Raw genomic sequence first — 13,247 nt, 5'->3', positions numbered from 1 at the left:
GCCCCGTGGCTGGTCATTCTCTTCCAGCTGGGTAATCAGCTGGGCCTTGGTTGCTTTCCGCACAGGCAAGCCCCTCTCTCTGCGCAGCCCCACCAGCTCTGCCTTCAAGAGTCGGGCGTAGGCCATCTGCCCGCTGGGCCCCTCGGTGCAGACTCACCAGTCTAGTGCTGCAGCGCCCCACGATTCCCAGGAACCGCTTCGCTCTGTCTCCAGCACGCCTGGCTCCAGGGCTCTTGCTTCTACTGCGCCTTGTCGCTTGCCGCTGGAAGCTCCATCCACGGGGTGCAGTGCATCCCACCCCTGACACCAGTGTGACGGCGCGTTGGGGGTTCCCCGTCTCCTGCACCCCGAAATGGCACAAACAGACTGTACCAGCCAGTGGAATTGAGGGTGGTTTATTGCTCCTCCAGCACAGCGCAGCACAGATGTAATCTGGTTACAGGAACTGGGCTAGGATGCCTCAGGCCCCCTTGAGATGGGGGAGACTGGGCCCCTAAACTCCAGCTCCTCTCCCTAGGCTGTCTCATCCATCCTCACAGACAGCCACCAACCAACTCACTAACTTCCAGCCCTGCCCCCCAGCCAAGGCAGCATCCACCTTCCTTTGTCCCTCTCCATGGGGGGTGTCTGGCCACTGGTTTGCATAGTGACTCATCCTGTTTTGCTGGGTCGTGGTACCCACGGCAGCCAGTGGGGGTTCCCCCAGAGCCAGCAGCATAGAAACCAGCCAGGTACCCCCACTACGTCACAGCCCCTATACAGGATGTTCCAGAATTCTGATATGGTTACCAAAATACGTGTCCTGTGAAGCTGTTAGGCTACCATCTCGGTCTCCAGGATCATCCGAGGCATATGCTTTGTCCCTCTGCATGGTGTGGAAGGGAGCCAAGTTGGGGAAAAAAAATTTAAAAAATGAAACCCAACACATGGGATAGACTATTGTAGCATCGCTCCCTTTGCTTTGATGCCACTTGCTGGCCACTGTACCGGAAGGCCACAAATAGTCAGAAACTATATAATGTTTCCATTTGAACTTCAGTATAAATGTGTTAGCTGAATATTAAATTACTGCTAAAGCAATCCCACCTCTATGGCACCTCTAGCTGCAAGAGACGTAAGTAGGAAATTGAATGTGTAATGATGCCAGGTAGGAGAAAGTGTGCAAGGTAGGTCAGAAGTGCTGCAAACCACTGAGACAACACTGTTTTCAGTTGATCCTATGGCACCCAGCCTCCCTTCCTTTTAAGAGGACAACTGATCTTTTCAGGCATACCATCTCTTTTTACACATTCTTTTGTGAGAAGGAGACAGCATGGCCCAGGATATGGGAAAATCCTAGTGGTTTGGTGAGGACGATTTTACTCCTGCTAGCTTTTGTACCTCTAACAGCACCGTCCTTCCCTTAAAACAATGTATATAAATAAAAACATGCATCCAGTTCAAAAACACTTAAAGCAAAAGTAAAATTAATAGACCATGACTTCTTTTGTCACAACACAAAATGCTCCATGCTTGAAGTGCATCTCAACTGGGGATTCTGATATCCAACTTTACTTGCTCCTGCATACGTATGCAATAACATTCTACCTGTTATAAAAAGAATACAATAAAGGCGTTGGCTGTACGAAGCTGAACCACCTGGTCTGCTTCTCCTTGTATTCTTGCTTTTGTGACAACCCCCAACAGAGATAGGATTCCCTAAGCAAGGAAGAGGTTGTCAAGGAAGCAAATGAGATAAGCAAGGATTGAGAGGCTCATGAAAAGTGCCATATGGAGCAGTAAGCGGAACTCCACATAAAAATTATTCTTTTCTGGCTAAGCATCTGTAAAAATTGTGATACAGAGACTCACTGGCAAAAAGTCCCCTGTTCTTTGTAATCACTATCTCAGATCTGACAAACTCATTATAGTTTTTAATCTATGAACACATATCTATACATTTATCTACAGAAAGCTTGTAACTTGTCAATACAATCACTATGCAACATAGGTACTGATAATAGTATACTTATATTGAAAGCTTGCTTTATGGCCTTCGGCAAAGAAATGAAATAAAGGCCACACAGCAGGCCACTACCACAAAGGAGATGTTGCATAGGCTGGGTCACCCAGGATGCAGATGAGCATGTGCACCTCCTCAACTCTTGTTGGTGTAGTGGGGGAAAAAAGTGTCACTGTGCATCTTTCAGAACAAGCATGAGTTCCGGAAGATGCAGGTGTCATGAGCCTTCCCCAACCATCCCATGCTAAGGTCAGTGAAGTGTCCCTTGTGATCCACAAGGGCCTGCAACACCATGGTGATACATCCCTGCCTGTTGATGTAGTCCAAGGAACGGTGGCTGAGGCCAGGATGAGGATGTGAGTGCCATCTACGGCCCCGCTGCAGCAAAGCCATCCATGATGCTGTCCGTGTTCCCCAGCGTGATGACCCTCCACAGCAGCACCTGGTTGATGGCGTTGGCTACCTGCAGGAGCATGGCTCCAACTGTGGATTTCCCCACACAGAACTGGTTCCCAACAGAGTGGTAGCTGTCCAGCATGGCGAACTTCCAGAATGCCTCTTTGATAGAGGTAGCAAGGGGGGAAGGAGCCAGCTTAAAATCCCATTCACCCCAGCACCATCTTTGCGGGGAGCAAGGGCGGTAGAAACACAGCAGAAACAGCATGAGTGGGGACTGAAGCAATCTCCACTCGGGCCGGTTCTCCTGCAATTCTGCTTTTCAAATGTACAAGAGCCCGCCGGAGCTCTTGTACATTTCAAAGGCTCAGGCGTCTCAGGTAGTGCGGGGCCAGTCCTCTGCTGGCCTCACACTCTCTATGGGGCTTCCACTTTTGAACTGTATCAAGAGCCCGGCAGAGCTCTTACTACAGTTCAAAGGCAGAGGCGCCCTTATAGACTAATCGAATAGTCAGTGGAAATCCCATCAACAATTAGATTAGTTAATTAATTTAAATTTAACATCCCTAGTTGCAGCTTGCCTGACTAAGCAGCCACAGAAAGTGTGCCCCCTCCTGGTATCCTTCCTGGAGTGCTTCCTGGGGCACTAAAAGTCCAAGGCAGGCTCCAATCAGCGTGGACGCGCTATTTCAAAATAATTCTAAGTAATGCCAATACTCCCCCATAGTGGGGACATGCTATTTCAATGTTGTTATTTCAGGAATTATTTATATTTGACTTATTTTGAAATAATGTTCTAATGTAGACATGCTCTGAGAGCTTCTCCCATCAATACAGCTTCCACCATCTTGCTAAGATGGATTAACTATGTCAGCGGGAGAAGCTCTCCACTCACTGTAGAAGTATCTGTCTTTAAGTACTACAGCAGAGTGAAGGTCACGTCTTTACTTCTCGGAAGATCAGTGCCATGGTGGTTGATTTTCCGGAGTTTGATTTAATGGATCTAGTAAAGACCTCCTAAATTGAATGCTGAGGGCACCTCTGTCGATGCCAGAACTCCTACTCCTTGTGAGGAATAAGAGAAAATGATGGCAGCATTTGCTCCTATCGATTCCCACTGTGGGGATGGCGCCAAAGTTCAAATTAAGGTACATCAACTCCAGCTATGTAATTAACATAGATGGAGTTGCGCATGGGTAGTCAGTGAAACTGGGGGCTGAAGGAGACAGGCCCCTATCCCCATCTACAGCCCTGTCCTTCTGCTAAGGCTCTACCCCACCACGGTGAGGGGAGGAAGAGGAGCAGCGTGCCAAGTGCACATGCACACACACACACACACACACACCACCATGGGGAGGAGAAGAGCGCGCACATGTGCCCCAGCATCCCCAGAGCAGAGGGGAGGGAAGAAGCTGTGAAGTCCAAGCCTCACTCCCACCAGAGCAGCAGGAAGGGAGGCAGCCGTGTAGTTCAAGCCTCCCCACCCCCAGGAACAGAGGGAAGGGAGGTGGCTGTGCGGCCCAAGCTGGCCCAAGCCCCCTTGCCCCCAGGAGCAGCAGGAAGGGAGGTGGCAGCGTGGGGAGGGTAGGTTCTGGGGGGCAGCAACACTCCGCCCCAGAACGCTTACATCAGGCATTCTGGGGCCGGAGTGTGGGTGGAGCCACGCTGGCAGGTTGGGAAGGCAGAGCCTTCCCTCACCTTAGCCACCGGATGCCCATGGAGTTGTGTGTCTTAATTCAAACTTACATATATGTAAGTATAGATGTGGCCTTAGCGTAGACGTGCCCTCTTTAATGGTGCATTCAAGCAAGAGGGAGTTGTCACACTTCCTTAATCAGATAATGAAAAGCTCAATTCATTACTCTTGCTCCCTTCTAAAGCTATCAATGAAAAATTCTCAGAGGCGTTTTCAGTATAATACAGAGGGACCAACACCAAAGAAATCGCTGGGTGAGCAAGGCTGCTTTCATGGACTTTTGGGTCCTGGTTCTTATGGAACCAGCCAGCTCAGTGGAAGATTGAATGTTTTGGGGAAAAATCTGTTACTAATTAGGAAAGTGACTACTGATACATGTAGACCCAGACTCATGTTTTTACCACCCTCTCCCTCTCGTTTGTTGTTAAATCTCTATGCTCTTATATAAGCCTTCTTCTGTTTTGTTACACATGCTCACAAATGCTATGTAGTTTACAGGAGGACTACCAAGTTAAAACTGTTAAACTAGGGTACAACACTGCATCTTTGGGTGCAGAGGATCTGTAGTTTCATGGATAGTCAATGTCAGGTTCTGGATATCACAGGATAACAATTCAAAGGGACTCAAGGATTGGGCTGCACCTATTGTTAACCTTCCATGTGAAGCCAGCTCAGAGGAGAGTGCTTTAAGACTAGTGGTGTCAGGAAGCTGACCTCCAGCTACCACAAGAAAGATGCCCTTTTGCTAGCGGCAGGCGGTGACACTCAATCCTGAGTACACTGAGAACCACCACAAATGCCCTCTGGTTTGGGATCTGGATTTTCCTCCTCTAGCCAATGAGAGAAGAATCCTACATATGTTAACGACATGATGTACCTTCCGTAAAAATAGACACATTTTATATAAGCTTAGAATACTCTCCTTTAACATAAAAACTAGGGTTTTAAATTGTGGAAACTTTAAAAAGTGGATTCACTCTCTGTTGTGTTAGATATTCTTTTACTGCCCCCTTGTGACAACAACCTAAAGGATTAGGAGCTATTCAATTACATATTTTTTATTGGCCCCAAATCTTCAAAACTACTTTACCTGCAAATTCTTTCACATGGTTGCTGAGCACTCGGCCTTGTTCTACATCTAAATCTGTCAAAGGCTGAACTAACATTTCATCTTTGTGATCAGCAGACAGCCTGTACACTGTGTTTGAGGAGAATGTGACATTTGGAACTGCAGGGGAAGAAAATAAAATTACGTGGTGTGACTGAAGAACCTCTGCTGCCATCTGGCAGAGGCCACTGGGATACACAGGAGTACAGAGATCCCCTGGATTCACCAAAAGCATGTCCATGTAAGGTCTGTAATGGACGCTTGCGTCACAGTGGTCATCATAATTTTCGCAAGATGAAAATATGTGAGGAGTTGTGTATAAATAAAATGTTCTCTAGATCTGTAGTTAAGAGCAGATCCCTCAAAGGCAGCATGTTTTCAGGCAAGCTTCTCCAGATGGATGGTGGGAAGACTCTTATCTCAATGACGGACATTGTGTATTGTACAGTAGGAGTCTATTAATATTCTACATCAAATGCTAATGACAAGCTAGCTGAGACTTCTGGCCACAACTGAATGTAGTGTGAAAATGAACTTGGAGGATTGTCCTCCTGACTGAAATAGTACAAATATGTGAAATTAAATGTTAGATTAAGGGATTGAAACTAGGGATGTTGGCAAGCAATTGACTAGTCAACTACCCAATAAGCATAAGCTTATCGGGTAGCTGACTGGAAGGTGGTGCCTGTATTGTCTCCACAGTGCCACCTCCCCCCCTCCACTGTCTCTAAAAGAGGCAGCGGAGTGGGGCATAGGGGAGGTTGCTGTGAAGTAGCCATTGCCTGCAGCAGGCCAAGGCTTGCCGTGGGCAGAAGCTACTCTGGCCAGGGTCGGCTTTAGGAAGTGCGGGGCCCAATTCTAACTGCTTTGGTGGCCCCTCCCCAGGATTTTTTGTTGAGCAAAAAAAAAACCCACTCACAACAAACCACAACCACACACAAATATCACATCAGAAGTAGATCTGATCAAAATGTATATCAATATAGTTGAACATTTTCAAAAAATATTGCCATCCTTTATTATGCAAAATGTTACACAAAATTAAATCAGTTGCCTTAAATGTAGGTCAAATATTTTCAATTGCAAACAATCCAATTTTTTCAATAAAGTTTAAAGTTTGATTTTTAAAAAGTTACCAGACAGCGTTGCAGTTTTCTGTTACATTGATTTACTTTTTAAATAGCAAAAATGGAGTCTTTGTTAAGAAAGTGTCAGTTCTGTGGTCAAATTCCAGTCCTTAGTGATTTCAGCACCAATGATTTCACTAGGTAATATGGTACCTCACCACCATTGCCTCCTTTGCATTGCCCTTCAACACATTGCCTGCATGTTGAGTCCAAGGTCAGTCTACACAAGATTTTATCAATGATTTTTGCTCAAGCGATCACTGAGACAAGACAAGGACTCTCAATTGATTCTAATCAGCTCTGACTTTAAACTGGATGTAAAGTGTCAGGTATAATTGAGGACTCCCAAATAGACTCTACACCACCAGAAATAAAACCTGTTTCCATCTTCTGTGACTTTCAGTTAGATGTGACTCACTATCCTCTGCTTAGTGTTCAAGTTATGGTAGACCCTAAGCCAAGTCATATTAAGTTCAGGTCTTTTACCTTTTAATCATACAATATGGATAACAACATTTCATTCTCCCAGGTCCAAGTCTTAAGTGAATTTCAACCCAAAAGAGCCAAAACTGATCACCTTGACACAGCAAGTGTGTCTACTGATCTCTGTGGCAAAGGAGGCTGTCTATATAAATAAGGTCTGCTTGTGAAGCCTTTTCATACAGTTGATTAACAGATGGCAGTAGATAGCTCATCCAGACCACTGGCTGATAATAGTTAGTCACCCTGGCCAGTCATTAACCATAGTCATGGACTCACCCTACTCTCCATTGTCTCTATGATTCGCTGATGATCTGTGACAAAAAAGGAGGATGGAAAGGGAAACTGAAGGGAGAGACCTCTCTAAATTCATCAATCAATGAGCAGTATTGCCAACCCAAAAAGGAACGCCTACACAAAGTTATGAGAATGGTCTACAAATCATAAGACTCTTTTAAAAATAAAACATGTTGGATTTTTATTGGCCTTTTGTTTCTTGAGTATTTAGGGTTCATGTTTTAAAGCTTTCCTCCTTAGCTGTAAGGCCCATAAGTATAGAGAACTTTATTTTAAATGAAAGCTGAGATTCCTAATCAATTGACTCCAGGCCTTTAGAAAAATACCAAATGTTTTGAGACTCATGGTAAAACAATGGAGGAATTCTTGTGAGCCCAAGCTTTGCCCACAGTATAAATAAAAAAAAACCCCAATATCTTCTCCACTAAACATCCTAATGAAATACAGGCAGTCCCCGAGTTACGCGGATCCGACTTATGTCGGATCCGCACTTACGAACGGGGCTCGCAGGCAGCGGGACCGCCCAGAGCGCAGTGGTCCCGCCACCTCGACCTCCGAGGCGAGAAAAGCTGCTCTGGGTGCCCCTGGTCTGCTGGGGATGGTCCCCAGCAGACCAGGGGCACCCGGAGCAAAGCCCGGAGGCGGAGGGGTCCCGCGCGTCTGAGGCTTTGCCACAGCAAAGCCTCAGAGGTGCGGCACCCCACCGCCGCTGCGGCTTTGCTCCCCGTGTCCCTGGTCTACTGGGGGGGGGGGGCGCAGCTAGTGGCCCCCCCACAGCAGACCAGGGAGACGTGGAGCAAAGCCCCCGGCCTGTGGTAGAGCAGGTGGGGCGTTGCCGGTTGGTCCTGCAGCACCAGTCCTTGGCGCTACTGGACCAACCCGGCAGCACCCCAGCTGCTCTGCCCCAGGAGTCCTGATTCAGCCACTGCTGATCAGTTTCAGCAGCGGCTGAATCAGGACTCCTGGGGCAGAGCAGCTGGGGTGCTGCTGGGTTGGTCCAGTAGTGCCGAGGAGCGGCGGCACTACTGGACCAACCCAGCAGCACCCCAACTGCTCTGCCCCAGGCGTCCCCAAGTCAGCCGCTGCTGAAACTGACCAGTGTCTGACTACAGGAAGCCCCTGCCCCAGGGCTTCCTGGAATCAGCCGCTGATCAGTTTCAGCAGCAGCTAACTTGGGGATGCCTGGGGTTCTTAAGTTGAATCTGTATGTAAGTCAGAACTGGCCTCCAGATTCAGCCGCTGTTGAAACTGATCAGTTTCAGCAGCGGCTGAATCTGGACGCCAGTTCTGACTTACATACAGATTCAACTTAAAAACAAACCTACAGTCCCTATCTTGTACGTAACCCGAGGACTTCCTGTACTGCAAATGGTGAACTGAATAATTCAACAGCTCCTGATACGAACAGGTATCAAACTAGTTTTTCACATTTGAGATGGGTTACCAGGAATCATACACGACAATATGAAATCTTTCCACTCTCAAGTCAGCACATTCACAAAGCACCTATAATTTTGATCCATGCATTTATTGGATAGTGAAAGAGAAAGGAGGGGAATTAGTGTAGATGTTCAAATTAAAAAAAAAGCCTGAAGGAATTAGGACAGGGCTCCTACATCTCACATTCAGAACTGACTAGGACACTTATAACCAGATTTTCAAAGATGTGTAAAGATCAGATACATATCTTTGAGGATCCGAGTTGGCAACTGTCTCTTTAGGAGTTTAATTACCTTTGAAAATCTGAGCTTAGATTTCCAAGTCCAATTTTCAAAAATGACTTTAGTTACTCAAGTGCTTTTGAAAATTTTAACTGGGGGCCTAAAGAGACAAAAATAGACAAAAGGCAGGAGATATGGTATTCCTTTTAAAAACATGTGACATCTATTTTTAACTAAATTTTATATTATTTTCCTCCCAGGGGCAACTGACCCTCTGGCTCTCTCACTATGCCACTGCCTCCCCTCCTGCAGATCTATCATCTTATACATGTGAAAGATCTGTGAGAGCTGTCCCATGAATCTGCAGTTAGTGTCTGTGGCATCTGCTTCTGGGTGGTATCTCAATGCTGCCATAGTCACCTCCAAAGAGGGGGCTTCCCAAAGCAGACCCCCAAGACATCCACAGGTCCAGTCTCCTTTCAATGGGCCCACTTCCTAGGGCTCATTGATCTTGGATCTGGCTTCCATCCCCTCTCCAACCTTTGCAACTGCCCAGAGGTGCTCACCTTCCGCCTTATCCATTCCCACCTCATTCACCCCACAGGGACAGTCTCTGCCTCACTTGTCCTAGGGACTATTCTACCAAGACGTAATACAAAGTTTCCATGTAAAAGGACTCTCACTACAAAGCTAAAAACTTCAATGAGAGAATGATTAATACAGAGACATCTCTACATCTGCCGCAGGAAGACACCTCTGCCTGCCTCCACCCCTCTCCCCCCAGAGTCTGCAGCCCCATTGCAAAGCAGGAAAGAGGCTGAGGCCCATCAACAGGACTGAAGCAGTCATGAGCAAGCCATTCCTGGGAGCCATTCTCCTGTCCATTGCTGGTGCAGTGTTGCTTCAGGCACACTGAAATGCAGTCACCTCTAGAGTGGGCTGGACAGCTGTTTAACACCTGCACAAGGTTTCAGGCAGGGGGCAGTGAGGGCTGCCTTCCTGCAGAGCCCACATCAGAACTACTGTGCCCTCCTGGCTTAGGAAAAGAATAAACAGGAGAATTGGAAATTAACCCACCCAGTCTCACGTACCCTAGGCAGGGAATGAGCCATCTACATTAGGCCCCAGCTGGAGTATCATGTCCAGTTCTGGGCACCACATTTCAGGAAATGTGGAGAAACTGGAGAAAGTCCAGAGAAGATCGACACAAATGATGAAAGGTCTAGAGAACATGAGATATGAGGCAAGGCTGAAGAAATTGGCCTTGTTTACCTTGGAAAAGAGAAGACCAAAAAGGGACATGAGAGCAGCTTTCACGTATCTAATAGAGTATCATAAGGAAGAGGAAGAAACATTATTCTGCTTGGCCTTTGAGGTTAGGATGAGAAGCAATGGGCTTAAACTGCAGCAAGGGAGGTTTAGGTTGGACATTAGGAAAAACTTCCAGCCTATCAGGGTGGTTAAACACTGGAATAAATTGCTTAGTGAGATTGTGGAATCTCCATCACTGGAGATATTTAAGACCAGATTAGACAGACACCTGTCAGGGATGAGCTAGGGCAACTCAACTTTGGAAGCCCCAGGGGCCACACTGATACTTAAAAAACATGCTGAGGGCCTCAACTTAAGTGTGGTTGCATATGCAAGCAAATATATACAAATAGCTTCTCTCACACTGACAGGCATGAATACAAAGATTACGGCAAGACTATACAACACACAGGCCCCATTTAAGTCAGTTCTGCTGATATTAATAAAATGCAATATTTACCCGATTTCTACCCATGTGACAATACTTTTCATGAGCAATGACAGTCCAAGAATTTAACTACTAAAACACATAGCAACAGAAGATCATTAAACAGACTACTTTTTTGTTTGGCTCCCACTCACTAGCCACGCGTTGATCCCCACATAAACCCAAACTGCACCGCGGGTCGCAAACAAACTGGCCACGGGCAGCATACCAACTTATTAATAAATATTTTTAAAACCTTTACCTTTTCTCTCTGCTGCCATGTCTCCTCTCCTTGTTCCATCATCTCCCCTGGTGCCTGCTGCCCCTGCAACTCCTCACCCTCCTCTGCTGTCCTGACTCCTGCCCTTCTCACTGCCCTCTGCCCTCCTGCGACCTGCCCCCCTGTGCCCACTCCTCCAGCAACCCCACTCTGATCATGTGAGCTACCCCTCCTCATCCCCTCTTCTAACACCTCCCTTGCCTCTCTCCTCTGGTGCTGGTCCCTCCCCTGGAGGTGTCTGTCTTTCTGCTTCACCCCAGAATCCCGTGGCACCTGCACCTTCCCTTAGCCCTGCACCTTCCTGGTGCCTCCCCCTTCCCTTACTGCCCCTGCCCCCTTTGCTCTCTTTTTCCCTGATGCCCACCCCCTCACCACTCTCTGTGCCCTCACACATGCTTTGCTCCATCCCCACCTTTTGCATGCCCACCCCTTCTTTCAATCCTTCTCCCAGCACCTCTCCCTCTAGCCCCCAATGCCCTTCCCCTCTCCTCTCCTCTCCCAGCATCACCCCTCCCACTGACACCTCCCCTCCTGCCCTTTCCCTCACTGTCTGCACTTGGCCCCCTGCCATTTGTCTCTCCTGCACCCTGTCTCTTGGTGCCTTTCCCTCCCTCCCCCCGCCCAAGCCCCTTCTCCTTCAACCCCACCCCCTCCGCCCAAGCCCCCCCACCATCCAAGCCCAAGCCCAAGCCCCTCCCCTTCCTCTCCCTTTCCCCCGCCCTGCCGCCACCACACAAGCCTGTTCCCCACCTCCTGCCTTCCAAATTGCGGGGCCAAAGTCTGCACTCAGGCCCCGGAGGCTGAACCCGGAGCTGCGAGGCCCCACAACGTGCCTCCAAGGACTTTTAAAATCCCGGGTCATGACGTTACATCATGCCTGGGCGTCCTCCCCACCCACATGCAACGCTGCACATGACAGCAGCAGGCAGCAAGGGGGAGTCACGCACGGCAGGGACAATCCAGGACCATGGGGACGCTCTGGGGGTTGGGGTGGGAACACGCAAGGAGGGGCTGGCGGGGGGGGAGGGGCAGCAGGCTCTGTAACTCACCGGCACTTCCGGGTTCAAGGGCACGGGACCCCCTTAGGCGCGGGGCCTGATTCGACTGAATCGGTTGAATCGGCCTATGGCCGGCCCTGGCTCCGGCAGCAGCCTCTGTCCACAGTGGGCAAGGCTGGCCACCACAAACAGGAGGTGCTGGATTCAGCATGAGCCTGGACCAATCAGTCCCGGCTCGCGCTGGTCCAGGATGCTGTGCCTCTACATTTTAAATATAGCAAGTGCCCGATGGCTTTTACTACATTTAAAATGTTGAGCTGCAGCACGGGTGGCTCCCAGAGCTGACATGAGCCGGCTCCTGGAGCTACCCCCTCTCTGCAGAGCGGTCCTTATCGACTAATCGTGTAATCAACACAAATTGTATTGAATACACAATGAACCAGATAACCGCAATTTAACATCCTTAATTTAAATTCTACTTTAAATGTAACATTGAATGTGGCCTTCACTCCATACTTAAAATACACCCCACTGTATCAAGTCTATGATACATTTTGTAATTAAGTCAGTAGGGTTCTTGAGAGTCATATTCACTCTTCACCACAAACAGTAACAGATGCTAACAGCTATTTTATGGTACTCACCTTTCTCTTCTTCAGAAGATTTCACAGTCTGTCTGAAAGTTCTGTGTTCTACTGCATAGTCCTTGGATTTAATCTTGTGTTGGAATGAAAACAGAAATCGTAAATATAAATCCTTGGATTTCTACAGTTGACTTGCACTTGTTTCTTTCCACAAAGCTTTTTAGAATAGTATCAGCTACTACACTAAGAAACAGGAAGCCCCTGTACAGCCAGTTCTGTGGTCATGCCTGCTATAGTCAAGATTTAATAGTACTTGGAACTATACGTGTAGTGTTTTAGATTTTAAAATTCTTGTACAAATATTAGCTAATCAAACCTAAAAATATCCCTATAATAGCTTACAGGGAAGTAAGCTTATACCGATTTTACAGAGGGGAAACAGATATTGGAATTAAGGCCCCAATCCTGTAATTGGCTCCATGTGGGCAGACCCCAGTGCTCATAGACATCACTCTAAAATTGCTGGGATGTTCTGAGTCAAGCCAGTTACCAGATCAGAGCCTGTATGACTTGTCCAAGGCCACATAGTAAAACAGTGGCAGAGTCATGCCTAGACCACAGAAGTACCCGATTTCCAGATCTAATGATATACAGAATGAATATAGTCCTCCTACTTGTGTGCACTAGACCTGCCATCTACACTAACTTTTTAATAGGAGGTTTTAGCTGGATCTTCTTGAAACTCAGGCTCACAGAATATGGCTGCATTGTTCCTTCAAGCCCTGTTAAAAATAGAGGTCCTGTCCTTACACATGTTCTTCTGAGATAACTTGATTTGGTGCCATATTTTTTCCTGTCCTGTTGAAATAATGAATCTCCA

General features: G+C 47.5%; 1 protein-coding gene across 6 annotated transcripts in view; it reads right to left on the bottom strand.

Annotated features, from left to right (window-relative positions):
* Positions 1-13,247, bottom strand: part of RSPH10B (radial spoke head 10 homolog B) — a 63,220-nt gene that overhangs the window by 19,663 nt on the left and 30,310 nt on the right. For all 6 annotated transcript variants that reach the window (XM_075899496.1, XM_075899494.1, XM_075899493.1 and 3 more), the window contains one exon: positions 12,428-12,500. In XM_075899496.1, the coding sequence (XP_075755611.1) occupies positions 12,428-12,500 (73 nt within the window). The remainder of the gene's footprint in view (positions 1-12,427; positions 12,501-13,247) is intronic.

Source organism: Pelodiscus sinensis, chromosome 16, assembly GCF_049634645.1.
Source record: "Pelodiscus sinensis isolate JC-2024 chromosome 16, ASM4963464v1, whole genome shotgun sequence".
Lineage (NCBI taxonomy): Eukaryota > Metazoa > Chordata > Testudines > Trionychidae > Pelodiscus > Pelodiscus sinensis.
Note: the sequence above shows the minus strand (reverse complement) of the source record. Positions and strands in the feature narration are given on the sequence as shown.